This window comes from Erithacus rubecula, assembly GCF_903797595.1.
Source record: "Erithacus rubecula genome assembly, chromosome: 13".
In the NCBI taxonomy this organism is placed as follows: domain Eukaryota; kingdom Metazoa; phylum Chordata; class Aves; order Passeriformes; family Muscicapidae; genus Erithacus; species Erithacus rubecula.
Genome location: NC_136665.1, coordinates 16,056,939 through 16,074,699, shown reverse-complemented (window position 1 = coordinate 16,074,699; position 17,761 = coordinate 16,056,939). Strand labels below are relative to the sequence as shown.

Genomic DNA, 17,761 nt, shown 5'->3' with positions numbered 1-17,761 from the left:
GGGTGTGATCAGCAGGCTCTCAGCTTGTTCAGCTCTGGGTGAATTGCTCCACCCTTGTTAGTCATGCCAGGTGATCAGGCAGCAGATCTGGCTATATCACAGTCCTGCTCTGCTTGTTGGAGAGTGAAGGGAAAAGCACTGCCCTGCTGTGGGATTTGAGGATGAGCAGTTTCAGGGAGTGCTGAACCTGCTGGGTGCTCTCCCAGGGACAGAGCTTCCATCCATCTGGATGAACAAAGCTTTAAGGACACAGCTTCACATTGTGTAGCACCAAAACTAAACATTGTCTGTGCTACAGGGCTGTAATTGATTTAATTTCTCACTGAAGTATTACATCATAAAATACTGAAAATCCCATCTGCACACACTTGGGTGTGTGGAAGGGAGATAGCCACCAATATGCTCAGGTGGTAGATGACAAACCATGCCTGGCTTTTTGGGAGAAATCAGAGATTTTCCTGTGTTACTCTTTGTCACAAGTAAAACCACTCCCTGTTTGCATCAGTGAAGGAATTTCAACCTCCTGAACCTGCACAGGGACCTCACAGAGGAAACAGGAGGAGGGTAGCACAGGTTTGTGCCATCTCTGACAGCTACAAATCCACACTGGCATTTGCTGGTGCTGCCCATCACACCCTGGCAGGATCAGCTCTGCCCTGAGACAGGGGTTTGATCATTTGGGATGAGCATTTGTCACACGCAGACCCCACTGCTCCTCACAGGACCCCAGGCAACGCTGTCTGCTCCACGGCTGTTAATTACTCTGCTGTTAATTAGCTGTCTGCAGTCCATGCTGGAGCAGTGGCAGCCTGGGAGCCTCTCCCCATGGGCTTTGTTCCCCTCCTGTCCCCCCTCCCCAGCTCCCAGCCAGAACATTTCATTTTAGTCACGGTGCCAGAGGCCAGGCCCCGCAGGACCTTTGAAATTAAACACTGTATGAAGTACAGTGGGGAGAAGAGGGAGGAGAAAGAGGCAATTTCAGCTCCTCAAGCATGCAAGAGAGCTTTTGTGAAGCCTCTCAATGTGTTTTTTTCCAGCCAGCCACAAATCATGTCCTTGGCTGTCCAAGGGAACCTGTCTTTATGATGGAAATTTCCACACTTGCTTTCTTTCTTGCTCTTTATTGTGGCTTTGCTGCCTTCAAGACATTGTAAATAGTTGAATTTTTACAGAAAGAAAGGGATTTTCTTTGTTGCAGAAAAAGAAATTCATCCCTAATTTGCTAAGTTTAGAAACACAACATCCAGAGTAAATTTTCCTCCTGATATTTGCAGTTACTGGGAAGCAAAAGTTCTTCATTCAAAGACTCTATGATTGAAAACACCTCACATGATTTTCAGCAAAAGAGGTTCACCACAGGACAATTTCCTAGAGGAATTAAGTCTGAATTATATCTCTTTTGTTAGGATGTTAAACAAAAATAAGTGTTTTGGAATTTTGGCTAACAGCTGTGAAATAGCCTGAGGAAAAAAAAAAATCGTCGGGAATAATTTATTAATCCCTTTCCACCTGCAAATTGCCTGACAACAGGTTAAGTTCTTACCCAAATGTTAGGGTGATTGTTAAAACATTACAAAATTATTTTCACAAATGTTTCTTGCTGGGTAATTTCCTGGTGACCCAGTCACTGTAGACATTTGACATTTGAAATTCAAATTCCAAGCCCTTCTGAGGGGATGCACAGACTGCAGGATCAGGTCTGTTCTCTGCTGCCTGAGCACAGCTCAGGTCTCTGCTGCAGCTGTCCTGATGGAACCCAACCATTCCAAAGGAATCCAGGTGATGCTGTAGCCATGCACACTCCTGCTCCTCTCCAAATTAGGCAGTTCTGGTCCTAAATTATTCTATGTTTTATGAATAAAATTTCTGTTTGCATGAGGCTTAAATGAATTCCTTTTACAACAGCTTTTCTTCTGCCCTCTCCCAGATTTTACATCTTAAAGCAAAGCAGGTCTACAGTGTTTCTTGTGCTCTCCACACCCCAGAGTTCCTTGTCCTCTGTCATTTAATGCATCTGCCTCCTCATGTGTGTGGGCTGGAGCTTTTAGGCTGTGTGAGGTTCAGAAACTCAGTGATCCAAATGTGAGGTGTTTGGAGGGCTGGGAGTTGCAGGTGCAATCCCTGCTCCAAGAGAAACAGCACAGAAAGGGTTTCTAGGGTTCCTTGGGATGAGAAACCACAGCATACCCCAACATCCTGCTTCCTTTGCAGGGCAGGGGCAGAAGTTCTGTTAGCCAGCTCCTAAATCCCCACTTTGAGACAGCCCCAGTGCTGGGGGGTACCAGGCACAGCTCCCAGAGCTGTCTGTGACCAGGGTGACACTGGGGGCTGCACAGGTGACCTGGCAATGAATCAGAGACATTCCCTGGTGACAAACGTGAGGATGTAAAACACCTTTACTGTCTGCAGAGCCAAGCGAGAGGGGAGAGCAGGGACTCATATCTCTGCAGCTGTGTGCTAAATGAATTACAGGAGAGAGTGAGGCAATAACACTGGAATTAAAAGGCTTTAAGATAAGATGGAAAGTGGCAGCTGAGCCAGGAAGGCAGGATGGAAGTGGAAGGGTGTTTACATGAGCCAGTGAAGCTTGGGGGATGCTGAGAGCAGGAGGGCTCCTCAATGCCATGAAAAACTGCACTGTGGAGGAAAGACAGCAGCACAGAGGCCATATTAGGGATTCCTGCAGGAATGCTTTCCAGGGAGGTGTGGGAGAAACACAGAGATGCTGCTCTGCTGTAAGATAACCTAACTCCAATGTTTTTAGTGGAGTTGTGCCATAAATTCAGCCTGCTACCCCAGTGCTGGTGCAGGAGGAGGGAGATGCTGCAGCTCAGTGACAGCAAGCTCCCAGCACAGGCAGGAACATCAGCAGCTTTGGTCTGACTAGCTTGGCTCAAACTTTGGAAGGTATGGAAATACCAACCTGCTTCAATCCGAAAAAAAATAAATCTTAGCACAGCTGGGTGGCACAACTGTCCTGGCTGTTGCCTCAGCAGGTATTGAGGGTGCCTGGCCTGCCTGACATCCGCTCCAGAGACGATTTAAATAAGTTAATGGATTGAACTGGATTGTGCTGATCTCTTTATATTGGCATTGTGGACCATCAGCTGTCAACAAAGGAAAATCTTAACAACGTGTTTAAGGTGCTTTGGTTTTGTGCATAGAGCTGTCAACAGCACTAAAAAAACACCTTCTGTCACAAAATTAGGAAATTGTGCCCCAGGAAGCAAAATGCTGAAAGGCCATAACAATCATACCAAACTTTCCAGTTTGAGCTTAGTACTTACTTATTTCAGGAGGGAGGGGAGAGGTAAGAGGGCAAAACTAATGAGAAGAGGGGTTAATCTTGTATGGAGGGGCAGGGGGATGGTAGAGGAGATGCCCAGTCCTGGAGGGAATTGGGAGTGCACATCCCCTGGGACCCAGGGGTTAAGGCAGGAGCAGGTGCAGGGACCTGCACCTGAAGACAACATGAAAAATCACCTCTTGCAGAACCTGGCAAGTGGCTGGGGCAGCTCAGCTGTGCGAGCCAATCTGAGCTCAATCAGTCTGTAAGAAATGGAGAGATAAATCAAGACAATAAAACATGGCACAGACAACCTGGGGGCTGTTGTGGCATTGGATCATTTGGCATATTGGGCTCTGCTGGCACTCCTGGAGCCACTGAGGGTGTGCAATACCAGGAGCTGTGGAGAGTGGCTCCCAGGAATGGGAAATACTGAATGACCAGATGAATATATCCCACATTTAACCTTTCTATGTTGCCTTAAATGAGGCGAATTTTCCCTGCATGGAATTATATACAGCACTGCTGTGCCATTTGACAGCATTGTTTCCACTCTGCTGGTCCCTGTCAGAATGCCCCAGGAGCATCTGAAACACAAAAACAAGGACCATTCTCATCTCCCAGAAAATACAGAGCTGGCCTATGGTAGAACAGGAAATGAAAAAATTCACTTTGTCATCTTCCAAGTGTGACACGACCTCTGCATCATGGGAAGAAATCTACCCCATAAGGTTAAATCACTGCTTATCTACTTAATGTCAATCAGACATTAAGCAGATTGACTGGGAGAGTCAATTTATTTATTTTTAAATGAGAACCCAAACAACTTAATACTCCTTCTTGACTTAATCTGCTGGCGGGCTGGGTATCCAATTTATTGTGTGTGTTTGTTTGTTTATGCCCCTTTTGGCCTGTTGGTTCCTGTGGGAGTGGATGTTCTGTGACTGGGCTGTTGTGGCAATGGATGAAACCCACCCAGAGATTACCCTGGCTCTGCAGCTCTCTGCACTGCCTGCCCTGACTTTAGCAGCCCTTTTTAAACACAGGCTCCTGTGGATTATCCACTTGCTCTGGTGAAGGCAAATCAAGTAGCAGTTAAGATCAAGATACAACAATTTCCGTATCTGGAGAGTGAGCAATTATTAATGGTAAAGAAGTAATAAAGTGGCACACAAGTGGCAAGGTTAGTCAGCAATTTGAATAAATGGCTGTGCATGAAGAACGCTGGATTTGGGAACCTTTTATGGCATAAGAAAGCTGGAAATGTAGCTCTAAGATGGCATTCTCTAAACACAATCCAACCTGTTCTAATGCTCTCACATGAAATTGTATTTTTCTAAACTGTAACACATTAAATACACTTAAGAATTAAAGCTGATTTAATACAACTGTACCCCTGAAGTAAAGGACAGTGAGTCACCACATCACTTTTAGTCCTTTGATCCAAGGTCCTTCCTCCATGGGTGCAGATAAAGGAGGTTAAAGAGGAGCTAGCAAAGAACAGATGACAATTTAATCACTGTGGTGATTACCAGGTGGTAATTAAACACTTGCTGCTGTGAGATCCTGTGTACTTTCTGTACATTCCCAGACAAATTTTATACTGGTAATGCAAAAAGTTTTCTGAATTTGCAGGGTGGGATTTACAAAATTTACAATTTAAAGGTGCAGGAGCCCAGGTAACTCACGTTTTAATGAGGCAGATGCTTGTGGATAATTTCTGGATGCCCTGACACGTTGTGGTTTAATCACAGATTTTGTTTGTTTGTTTATACAGTACAAGGAGTACAGGTGTAAATGCAGCTCCTCTTCTAGACATAAAAATCTATCAAAACCATCCTTCTGTGCTAACTTGCACAAGCCAGAAAACAACAAAAACTTTCCTCTGGCTTTAAGCACTACTCTCAGTTGCAAGAAGAGAAGAAGGCTGACTGACTCAAGAGGTCTCCCTGTGATGCCTCCCAGCTCTGTGAAGCTCCTACAGTGCCCTCAGTCAGAGGTTAAGAATCAGAGCTGGCTTTAAGGTTTTTCCCTGATGCAGTCTCCTGTCCCCCTGCCTTTCCCATACACAGACACCTTCTGCATTATCTCAATCCTCCCTGCCAAGCACTTTTCTAGCCTCTCCTGTCAACCTGCTGGAAGTGGAGATGAATATTTGTAGAAAGTGCAGACTTTATTCCTGCTGTACAGTAAGCTTTAAACTCCCTATAGGAAGCTCCCAGGAGCTCATTTAAACTCAGCCAGGGGTATTTAGTCTCTCTTCAGTCATGTTGGGGGGCACAGCTGTGCTTGGAGTTTGCCACAGGGAGCCAGCTCTCTGTTTGACCATGGTTCTCTACCCTCTGTGAATTTGCTTCCTGATCTGAGCTCCAGTCCCTGCTCCTGTGGTGTGATGCTCTGCATCATCCTCAGGGACCTGCTGGCCCTCTTTGCTCCCTGATGCTCTCTTTCCCAGAGGTAAGTTTACCTATACTATGTTTTCCATGACAAACACATTCCTAATCTGTTTTTTAACCTGTGGAGTGTTTTTTGCCACCACTGCAGTGCAGAAATGAAATTTTGACTGTGTCTTCCTGATGCAATGTCTGGAGGCATCAAGGAGCTCAGCTTCTTTGGTGAGCCTTGTTTAATGTTGAGGTTGTGTGGGTGGGAGTTAAATCAGAGGATAAACATGCTGCTGGAGTGTGGTTTATGGGAGCTTTACCATAGTAATTTTTACTGGGTTTCTTGTTGAGGGGGACACTTAATGCATGGCTTTATCTTCATGGAGCTGCACCACAGAGTCATAGAATCATTCCCCTTTGAGTCACAGAACTGCATGATGGACATGTCTGCAGGCTCTGTCCCTTGGTGTGTGGAGAGGCTGAGACTCTGTGATTGTAATTGCACAGTTCACTCATTCACCAGAAATCATTTCAGAGTCCCCCTGAAGAGCCCTCTGGGGGCTGGGAGAGCTGATGGAAGGTCAGCAAGTTCATTTTCAATGGGTCACAGTCTGAGCTAGGTTGCATTACTGAAGAGACAGAGCAAATCTCATGGGCTCAATGTCATTACTTCTCCTTGACACCACCATAACAAAACCCTTTGGAGCAGTTTCAGCTCTTATGATCAAATAAACAGGATCCAACAAGCAGGACCCTGTTTGTCAGAATTATGTCCATTGACCTCTGGTAATATTTTTAGCTGGTTAAATGCCTCTAGTGTTATGCTGTTTTCTATCTTAATGTGTCTTCCTAGACTGGCTGGTGGAAAGGCAAAACAAAAGCCTTCACATAAACCCTCTGTGCAGCCATCAAGATGGGTCTGACACCCAGCAGAGTGGCTGTGCTTCTGGTTTATGGTTGGCAAATGTGCCTGGAGATAGAAGTTCAAATGTCTCTTCTGTAGAAGCCTTAAGCTCTGTCTCTGATATATGAAAGCCAAAATAAGAGTAAAACAATTCTTTTATTGAAAAGAAAAATCAGAAAAACCCTGACAGCTCTTTCCTAGTGATCAAACAAAATGACAGGACAATAAAGTGGTGGAGAACAGGCCTGGGCACATTTTCAAATATTCTGTAGGAAGAGAATTGAAGAGGTGAAGTGCTGAGGGCATAAACAGCATTTTGCAAGAAGCATTTCTGCCCTGCACCCCAGAACCAGCTCTGGGCCTGTGTGTGGTGGCTGTTCTTGCATCTTGTCCTGCTCATCCATGAGAGCTGAGCCTCCAGCAAACCAGAGCTTCAGGGCTGATGGAAGAGCCCAGGCTCATTTTGTGAGCTCCCCTACATGGTGAGGGTGGCTGATGTTGGGTCTCAGGTGATGTTCACAATATTAAACTTGGCAGGCACTGAAAAGGAAAGTAAGTGAAGTCCTGGAGGTATTCTGGGTTTGAGACACACAGAGGGAATCTGTGTGGGAGGATGGATTTGTGAGGAGGAGTGGGACTCAGGAGTGTAGATTTTTGGCTTGACAGACTGTTCTCCTTTCTTACCCTTGGCTATTGCCATTTATAAAAAATATACATACTAATGTATAATGTTAGTAATGTGCTTCTGGATCTCCTGAGCAGACAAAAAGTAGTGATTTTTTTTTTAATTTTTTTTTTTTAAATACATTGGAGCCACTTTGTGTTTCTTTCCCTTCCCTAACCTACCTTCAGTTTTATGGAGATAGGAATAGGAATGCTGGATAATGAAGTGGGAGAAATGCAAGAAAAGCCCAGCAGATTGTGCTGTCAGCCACCAGAATGAGCATTATTTCTGTGAGAACAGTTTGAGTGATAGCAGCAACACCCATGCCTCCAATGAGCTTTCTCTTGTTCCTAAAGAACATGGGGTAAAGGTCTCTGGGAGCATGTGTACGACCTGGCTGTGTTCCTTGTCCTTTTCTCCTGCTCAGCTGCATTCTGTTGAGGAAACACTGAAAAAATTACAAGCCTAGAAATCAAAACTTCAGGAAATTCTTTGTGTCCTTCTGCAGAGTTTATCTGCAATCTGAGCTCAGCTATTCTCAATCCTGTGTGTAGGAGACAGGATCTCATTTGCAGATGGGGAGATGGAATAGGTTTGGAAAGCTCAAAGAATGGAGGTGCAGGGTGATGGGTCAAGCTCAGGTTCACTTGGCTAATTAGCTAATTTTCATAGAATCATAAAGGTTTGATTGGAAGGGAGCTGAAAGATCAACTTGTGCCAAACCCCTTCCATGGGCAGGGACACCTTTCCCTAGACCAGGATGCTCAGAGCTCCATCCAGCCTGGTCTTGAAATTTTAGGTCCTTAATTTTAGGTCCTTAAAGTTGGGTGAAAGCCAGAAAAGACCATCCCAAGTCAGAGAGACTAAAACTGGCAGTAGGACCTCGGATGTGTCAGACTTGTAAGGAGCAAATTACCAGGACTAATGGTGTTTACAGTCATTTCAAATTCTAATTGCCTTTATAGTATTTGAGAAGAGTATCTGTGAACAGAGCCACTTTTAAATGAAAAATAAAGACAGTGCAGCAATATTTAGGAGGTTTACTGTTGGACATAATTAGCAACCCTATTTTTTCCCATGTTTAAGTAATGTATTTACGTAGTTTAATAGCTTAGAACAACATCAATGCATCTAAATTTAAGGCAAATGATAACTCAAAAAATAATTTAATATCAGACAAGTTTGACTAAGGAGTTTTTTAAAGCACTAAAAGGAAACAATAAGGAAAATGTGGGTAATTATTGTGGACAATACACAAAAACCTATGCCTGAAAACAGAGCAGGAGTTGTATAATGGTGCAGATGTAGGGGAAGACACTTCAGCTGTGCCAGGCTTTGTAAACCTGGCTGGTGCAAATATCAGGAGTGCACTGGTGCTCCAGGAGCCCCAGAGAAAGCTGAGATTAAGCATCTTACAAATGTGTTTGCTGAATTTGGACCTTGAACTTGAATCATGACATCCAAAGTTGGCTTTGCAAAGAGCTTCTGCAGACCTGGAGCTGCTGGAGTATTTTTATAATAACACTTTGTGTGCTTTGGCAGTTAAGGTAAATGACATCATTTTACTCTATCTCTTTGCATTTTATTTACCTCATTTCCTTTTCTAAAAATACACAAATTTGACTACTCAGTGATATGGATCTGAAAACAGAGAAAAGCCAGCAACCCCTTGTCTTCTACAATATTCACTTAAACCACATCACACCCCACAAATAGATTCTGCTTACAAAAAGGCCTTGATGAGGAACAGATGGATATTTTGGAGAAGCAGAGGAAACCCCCTCCCATCCTTCCTCCTTTCCTTTAATCTCCTTTTGTTCAGGAGGAGGGCTGTGCTCAGGAGTGACCAGGCTGTCCTCACTGAGCTCTGCACAGACACCTGAAACTCTTGGCTCTCCTGCAGGCTTCAGTCCCCTGGAGCAGAAAAATGGGAAATCACACACAAATTGCACAATTAAATGTGTGGAGCTACAGCAGACCTGTTCTGAAAGGGGAAGGACAAAACCTTATAACTGGGAAAAACATCTTAGATGAGAGCATCCAAATTTTTTATTAGGATTGAGCAGCTTTTGGAGTCTTCACATTCTGGTTTAGGTTTGTAATACAGCAGATGCTTGTGGCATTCCTGGAGCCCCTGTGAGGTGGCTGTGGGAATTTGGAGCTGACCACAGTCTACCTTGAATTGTTTCTAACATATTTTGTGCCCATATTGTAAAGGTTTATGAACCTGTTAGAAATGCCACCACTTGGATCCCATATCCCATCCAAGCTGTTTGCTCTCGTTCTGTTATGGAGGTTTGTTCTCCACCTCAGGTGTACAGCTCCAGCATGTGAGTGCTCATGTTGGTGTTAGGATAAAATCAGCCAACTTAGCTGAAATCAGCAATAAAAGCATTTGGAGCTAAGCAGGATGATTTTGTCTGAGAGTATATTCTGGTTTTCAGTTGAGCTGCAAGGAGGGGCCTCCAGTCACAGAAAGTTTATTGCTGGAGTGATTATCATCTTTTTGCAGCTCCAGAGGAACCTGAAATATGATTTTTGGTGTTAGCCCAACAGCAGTTCTTCCCCTAAAATCCCCAAAAAACTGGGTCCCTGCTGCTAGCACCTGCTGGCTGAGCATTGGCTGTGCAGAGTCCATGAAATACAGCAAGTCTGTGCCTCAGCATTCTCAGGTGATTCTTCACTTTAGGATCTGTATATGTCAATGCCAAGCTACATCAACAGCTTGCCTTTACTGGGGTCTGCCAGAAGAATGCTGTGATGGGTTGGACTAGCTGTTCATTTAGCCTGGCATTGCATCCTAAATAATAAATGATACCCACTCTGGCAGTTTGTACAGATTAGCAGCAGTGGAAGATCTCAGCAGAGAGGCAAAGTACCTTTTAAAACATTAATATTCCTTCCTAGCTGTAAAGGGATTTTGGAAAGAGGTGTGGTCAGAGCTGGGTTTGCCCTTCACATAAGGAAGGTAGCATAAGTTTAGTCATCTTTCCCAATCTGATTCATGTTCATAGCCTTCAGAGATTTACTTATGGACTTGATATCCCACATATCCCAGGGCTAGGAATGCAGGGATTCTGTTTCAGACTGCAAACTCTCAGGAGACATGCATACACAGGCTGACTAATTGTGCTGCAAACCATTTAATGTCTGGAGTTTTGAACTGTGTAAATGGCTGTTGGACAAGGAAGGAAAAAGGACTTTTAGTCTTACTTTGAGTTCTGCTCTCCATTATGTATCAGAAGTGGAATTTCTCACCAAACCTGAGGCATCTATTGTGAGCTGTAGTCTGAGCTAGCTTGGCTGAAAGTTGAAGGAATTCTGTGTGCTTGCTGTGAGACACCAGGCAAACCTCATCTTCAGGTTTCTCTTTCTGTGGCTCTCTCTGCTCCAGAGGGCAAGAGCTGTTATAGATTTGTCAGACACCTCCCACAGCAAGGTCCTGGTGTGGGTTGGTGTGTCAGGGTCAAGTGCAAAGCCAGCAGAGGTTACTCAGCTGAAGAGTTTTGCCCTGCATTCCTTCATCAATCACACTGGAAGGTCTTCTCTGCTGCTGTGCACTGCTGTCACTCATTTTCTGCATGTACTTTGTTCAGGTGCAGCAGCAGTATTTTCTACAAGCTCTTGATTTTATTATAATACAGCTATAAACCAGATAAAGAGCATTTATTTCAGCCACTATAAATATTGGCTGACCTTTTCTGCTCAGAGGAAGCGTGCTCCTCTGCCTCTTGCTTTTGATTTAGGATTATTTGTGGAGAGCAAATGGATGCATACATCACATCAAAATCTCTGTCAATGTAATTTCCCCTAACAAAGTATTATATACAGGAAGGAGGGGATGGTTGAAGTAGTAGGCAGTGATTTCTTGTGATATAGAACAATCTTTTTAGGGATATTGTGTAGTAGTTGTTCATCTTATGCAGTACAGAGCCCACTGGGAGTTGGTGGTTGATGGTATCTGAAAATCAGACAGGGATGAGACTATTGATACAGAGGTATAAATAGCTAACATAATCTGATTGGTATTTCTAGGGAGAAGATAAACTTTGTTACATGAATGTGCAGGAAACTTGTAAGACAGGCAGAAGGGAGCTGCAATATGCAGAAAACAGAGGAGAAAGCTCTGGGTGGTGGTGTACAATACCTGATGACCTAAAGCTGTTCTTGCATTGCTCTTGACTTGTGCCAGTTTGGACCAGAAGAGACAAACCTTGTCACCTTCCTGGCAGTGGGAAATACCTGGGATCACTTCTCAGCACCCAAAGAACAACCCCAGAGGAGCTTAAGGGAAGGAAAACCCCAGAAAAGTCAGATGGCAGCAAAAGCCAGCCGTGGGGCCCTGAGGTGCAAGCAGTGATGAGGGAGAGGCAAGAGAATGAGCATCATTAGCATGACTGATGCAGCAAGTACCAGGAGAGCACGAAGAGATCATTGCTATAAAATGGCATGGGTGAGACACAGGCAGGGAGTGCTGTGCAGTGGAGATGGAGATGAATGCAAAATACATTCGAGAGTCAAGCTGTGTTTATTGCTCTGCTTTCAGAAAAGCACCAGGTAGTCTGGCACTGCAGTCTGTAGATGTGATAAATAGGAAGACCCTGTGTTTCTGGGGCTAATAACCATTATTTGATATAATTCGATTGCCATAAAAAAAAAAAATCTCATTTTCCTAGGAGGCTATTGTCAGCTTCTTAATTTTGATCAAATGAATGAACAAAGATTTCTCCAAGAATAATAGAATACTCATTTATTGCAAAATGTTAGAGTGGATTTCTTGGCTACACGAGTGCTGTTGTAGCTGCAGTGATTTGTTTTGTGGCACATACAGAACTCGCTGTGCTGCCGTTCATTGCAAACGGCGAGCCTGGTTTATAGCACCGCTTGCCAGCACCTCCAGTTGATCCGACACCCCCCAAATAGCCAGGCTGCGATTCATTACTTTAGGCAGCTCATTTCCATATGGTAATTAGGAGCCCGTTTGTAACATACCAGCACGGGTATCCCTGAACTCATCTTATTGTTCTGCTTCGCATCGCGAGGATGACAAAGGCTCCTTATGAACAGAGGTAGATGGGTTTAGGCAAATCCACTGCCCTGGAGAAATCACCATCCATCACCTCGGAGGACGTGACACACGGCTTGTGTCGGTATTGTGGCTTGCGGCTGGGAGCAAAACAAAGGCAGGGGAGGATCCACGGCGGCTCGGGGGAAGCTTTCCCAGGGAATTGCCGCTGGTGACCGCTGGTGTTAGTGGCGAGCGGGGCTGGACCGGTCCCTCCCCGCGCGGGCTCCTGCGCTGAAGTTGAGGACCAGGATGCTCTAAGTTTATTTCACCGCGTCCCCTGCGCTGCGAGGGGTGAGAACGGGAGGACAGGGGCACCCGGGAGGACAGGGGCACCCAGAGCGGGGGACAGGGATACACTGCGCATCTATGGGGAGCGGCTGCCGGGAGCTGCGGGGTCCCCGCGGCCGGGGCGGAGCTGCCCCTCGCCCTCCCCCTGCTCGGGGGACAGCGGGGCCGGCGCTGAGCCCTGCGCTAAGCCCAGCACTAAGCCCAGCCCAGCCCTGCCCTGCCCCGCCGGGGCCGGAGCCGGGGCCGCCGCGGGTGGATGCGCGGGGGAGAGGCGGCAGCGGTGGGGCCGGGGCCGGGCTGGGCTCGGCCGGCAGCCCCTTCCCGGGCTGTCCGCACCGCGGAGACCCCGCCGAGGTAAGGCCGGGCGGGGAAGGGCCGTGTATTGTTCTCCGAGCGGGATACGGGGTGCGGGCTCCGGCGGGTGATGGATGGGGAGCGATGCTCAGGGTCCCCCGCCCGACAGTGCCGTTCAAGTTCGGGGTCTGGAGGAAAAGCCAAGCCGGAGTCGCTCAGGGAGGGTGAAATTCCCCATGGGATGCTGTGATGGGACCTGCTCTCGCCGGGGCGATGCCCAACACCTGGCTGTGGGGCCGGGAGCATCCCCAGCCCCGTTCCGCGGGGCATCCGCAGCATCCCAGCATCTCTCACTCTGCCAAGCAGGGCAGACCCGCCGCTCCGGGCATCTGCGCCTCCATCCCTCCGGAGAAGGGAGGCGAGCAGCGCTGGGCTCAGCCGCGGCACAGGGTCCGTCAGGGATGTGGGCAGGCAATCGGACAGAAACCCTTCCCTGCGCAGCGAGGCAGCCCTTCCTCTGCCTTTGTTACACTTGTTTCCCTGCCCGGCTTTTCCCTCTTGCCCAGAATAGCCCCTTTCCCAGTATTGTTCTCCCTGTGTTTCCTCTCGCCTGCTTCTTCCGCCCGTCCTTAGCGCAGCTCCTCTGCAGACCTGATACCCTGACACGCATCTTCCCTCTCCCCTATGGCATTTTGAAATCCAGATCTACCTTTTTTGAGATTTTATTTTTTTTTCCTCTTGAGTGTTTAAATTTGATTTCCATTCCGTGGGTTTAATCTAAATTGAAATAAACTTCTCTTAGGACCTGCTGTGTAACGAGATTTCTGCCTGCCTGGCACTTGATATCAGTTTCAATTACACTGAGCACTGTGTACTTTCAGACTGGGCTTTTTAACCTATCCTTGCTATGATACAGAATAAGGTAATACTTTACCTTTGACCTCACGGCTGCATTTTTTTTATATAGATGGGATTAGGTGGGTCCTTGTCTAAATGAGCACAGCCTCGTGGAACGCAGCTGAAAACTGTTCATGTTGAGCACAACACTCTTGGAAACAAGTTTGAGAGTGCCAGAGGGTGAAATCCAGGGAGAGACCAGGTTAGGAGCTTGTTAAAACAGTGTCTCCAAAAGGGTCCAGCCCTCACCTTCTGTACTGTGCTGGTTTCCAGGCACAGATCCATTTGAAAGTGTTTGTGTCCCTGCTGGAGCAGGGCAGAGCACAGCTGCTGCCAGGGGGGCTGTTGATTTTTCCTTTAGAGGTTTGTGTTCTTGAAGCACTGCCTTTATTTAGTTTTGCCTAATGGGAAGCAAAGAGCAGCTGAGCTCATTCTTGTAACTTTTGCTGGATTCTCAATAGTTGCAGTGAAGTAGTCAAGGCTTTAATCAATTTTTACTTGGCTGCAACTTGGGAAATCTTTGAGCAGCCTTAGGGACACTGGCTAGAGAGCCGTGTCTGCAGGCTGGGGAAGACTGCAGTGCTTTAGTTCTGCCTGCCTCATACAGAGGCAGGAACATATGTTTAGAAAAATGTACATGTTTTCACATGTCTTCTCCGCTTTTTAAAAATTACTTTCTTGAAACTGCCCCCTTTCCTCCTTTTGAGGAGCTTAGTTGCAGAAGTTACGAGTGCTTGCCTTGGAAAGATTTATATTTCCTGCAACAGCATGGATTTCAAGGATTGGTCTGTTTTACAGGGAGATTCATCTTGCTCGATTCCCTTGGACTTGCATGGGTGCAGCCACATCAGACTTGATCCCTTTTAGTTTGATTCTGATGTATTGAACGTGTAAAAACCCTTGTTAAGGCTGAGAGTGCATCTCAGCTACAGAAATTCCCAGAAATTGGAGCTCTTTCCTAGACTTTGAGCTATAACATTAAAAAATCCAGAACTCCATGTACCACCTATGACTGATTTTTCAGCCTGTGTTGTCTGGCTCAGTCTTGTGACAGTGTGGAAGTGAAGTGTGGCATGACAAGACTCCTTTGCCACCACTGTGGGACTCTGCTGATGTGGCCATGGTTGGGCATTCTTGGTTTAGGCAATTCTGCTCATAGTTTCTGGTAATTAAAGCAACAGAAGGTAAAAAAGGAGGCCCACTGCAGGGCTTACATTATTTTGAAAGGGCTCTTGCATATTTTCTGTATCCTATTTTCTTCCTCCAGTGCTTCTTAGCATTGAGTGAATGGCAGGGAGGAGGGAGGGAAGGACCTGGATAAATGGAGTATTCTGGGATCCAAGAACTCTGTTCGTGCCTGTTGCACCTTCCCAGGGAAGTGGTGGGCCAATGTGTCAAATCCATTTGCAAGCAGTAGTGTAAATTAAAGCTGGGGGATAAGCAGGTTAGAAGGTTAATGAGATGTCTGAACTTAATTGATTTTCCATACAAATTTGCTATAATGTCTTTTGTTTGCTTTTTTTCCCCTCCCAGGATGCTGTGTTACAGCAGCTACATGAATATGAAGAGTAGCAAAAAGAGGAGGGGGGACTCATGGCTGTTTGGAAACCAAGGAAACCTTGGTTGCACTCCTGAGAGTGGGCTGATGTGTGATTTTGGGCACAGTAAGGTAGCTCTGAATTAGCACCCTGCACCCCTGTGTCCTCTGGGAATTGGTACCATGGACTTGGTGGTCACTGAGCCATGGACAGCAGTGTGCCCTGCTCTCAGACAGAGCTGTTCAAACCCAGGGTTCAGAGAAAACTTTCATTTAAATGTGTTATTGCATAGGCCAGCCTGGGAAAACCTGTAGAAATATAAGGAAAACTAACTATAATTTGTGTTACATGTTCTCTAGGTCCTGAGGTTGTCTGGGAGCATCCCCATGAGGGTGGCACTACTTTCTATGAGCCTGGCCTGGCTTTAATACCCAGAGGATATTGGAGGGGATGTTGACTTTATTCATCTAATTGGAAGTGCCTGACTTTGAGATCATGCTCAGGCCACCAATTTTTGGTCTTTTCTGTGTAGATTTTCATTCCTGTTGGGAATATATTTGAGTTAGTGGTTGGAGCCAGCCCAGTTCCATGGGTGAGAGGAGCTGAAATCCTTGCTGCTTGCTTGGTTCCTGGACAGTGCTGGTGTTGCCCAGTGCCCCTCCCAGTCTGGGCTGGTTTCAGGTGACAGGTCCAGCTCAGGAGCAGCACCAGGCTCTGCCTGTCTGAGGTCTGAGCTGGGTGGCACACAAGGACAGGAGCCAACTTTGGTCACCCTTTTCCAAGGGTGTCACAGAGAGGCAAAGACTTTGTGTGTTTTGGTTGCATGGCAATGAAAGTTACAGCTCTTGTTGAGCTCGTTTGCTGTGAGAATCGTGTTTAAATCACATTTCAGACTTCTCCTCTTGGCTTGTATACCAAAAGATAAAGAATAAAATAGCAAAATCTCTAAGGGGCTGATACTATGTTTTTACTTGTGTTTATTTTGACCTGGACTACCACAGTGAAACAGCTTTTCTGCTTAACATGGGAATTGATTGCAGAGTGACTGTGAAGAGTTGCCTGCAGACAACAGTTCTCATAAAGCAGCTGTATTTTGATTTAAGGGTTTCTGAGCAGCCAAGGGCAGCTGCAGAGTGCACACCACTGCAAGGGAGATAAAGAAAGATCAAGGTTTTTAGATCACCATATCATCACAAAAAGAACTGATGGGAGGCTTGAGCTTGGCACCTTCTCATTTGTAATCAGGCTGAGATAAACCAGCACACGCCAGATGCTGTAAGATTGGTCAATACTTAAAACTATTTGTTGAGAATGACTCAGTCAAGTGATTGGCAGGAAATTGGTCGCTGGACATCGTTTACATCCTTATCTTGTGTATGTCACCAGTAGTGACAATGTTTAGTTGTAGGAACAATCCCTTGGCCAGTTTGGAGCAGGCATATCTTTTTGAGCAGGCTGAGCAATTTGCCTCCAATGTAGTGTTGAAAACCCACGGGCAAAGCTGCTATTGTTTGGTTGCAGCCATTTCAAAGCATTAAGCCTTCCTCTTGCCCCAAGCCATAATGCATCAGTGCTTTCAGCAATGGTTAACAGTTCTGTGCTTAAATGATATAGGTTAGAGAAAGGAGGGGTTTTGTTTTCTTTTGCTATTTAAAGCAATACAACAAACCTTTAAACCATAATTCCTTCAGAATTCTAGTAATTTTTGAAAAACATAGAGTGCACGTTGAATGCATGCAAACTATAATTTTGGTCCTTTGTTTTCTGTGTGGACTGTTTACAGAGCAGTGTCAGGAAAGGAAATACTTTTATGTGATGGCCTCTTTGTTCAGAGTCTAAACTCTCAGTGGGTCAGATGTACACAGAGCTGACAAGAGCTTCAGATTTTCTGCAATTGTCAAAACTTCAGTGCAGAAGGGAGATGCTGAAGGGGTAGAAGAAAATACAGTTCTGCTGGGGTTATCTGTCAGTTAAACAAATTATTATAAAAACTATTGTCCAAGAGTGTTTGCCAAGAGCTGGGATGTATGAAGGCCCATATAATTTCAAACCACTCAGGCCCATCATTCCTGTGCCAGAGCAGGATTGATCACTGCTCCACTCCTCAAGTTCAAGACTGAACTTTTTCAGACCCTTTAGGTATGTGTTGAGGTTGTGTGGTCGAGTTTTTGAGCCAAAAGAATCATTTCAGGTGCTGCTTGTTGGCCTCAGTGAATGCAGGTGATCGGTGATCAGTTACTGATCAGTTATTGATCAGCAGTGATCACTTCCAGTGCTCCCAGCCTGGTCAGGCTCTGCTGTGTGGCTGTGCCTTCACAGTGGGAGATGGGCTTGTAAACCCCTTTAATATATGTAAGAAATGTAGCCCTACAGTTTTTCTCATGCTAATGCCTGAGCTATCTTTAGTTCCTTTGAAACAGAGTTCCATAGGCTGGTTA

General features: G+C 45.8%; 1 protein-coding gene across 2 annotated transcripts in view; it reads left to right on the top strand.

Moving 5' to 3' along the window:
* The first annotated feature begins 5,548 nt into the window (after positions 1-5,548).
* Positions 5,549-17,761, top strand: part of FRMD4B (FERM domain containing 4B) — a 126,886-nt gene continuing 114,673 nt past the window's right edge. Inside the window, exon 1 of one of the 2 annotated variants that reach the window (XM_079317431.1) lies at positions 5,549-5,743. In XM_079317431.1, the coding sequence (XP_079173557.1) occupies positions 5,726-5,743 (18 nt within the window). In that variant the 5' untranslated portion in view covers positions 5,549-5,725. Of the gene's footprint in view, positions 5,744-12,366; positions 12,598-17,761 lie in introns of those variants that run through there. The other variant, XM_079317432.1, reaches the window with a different exon arrangement.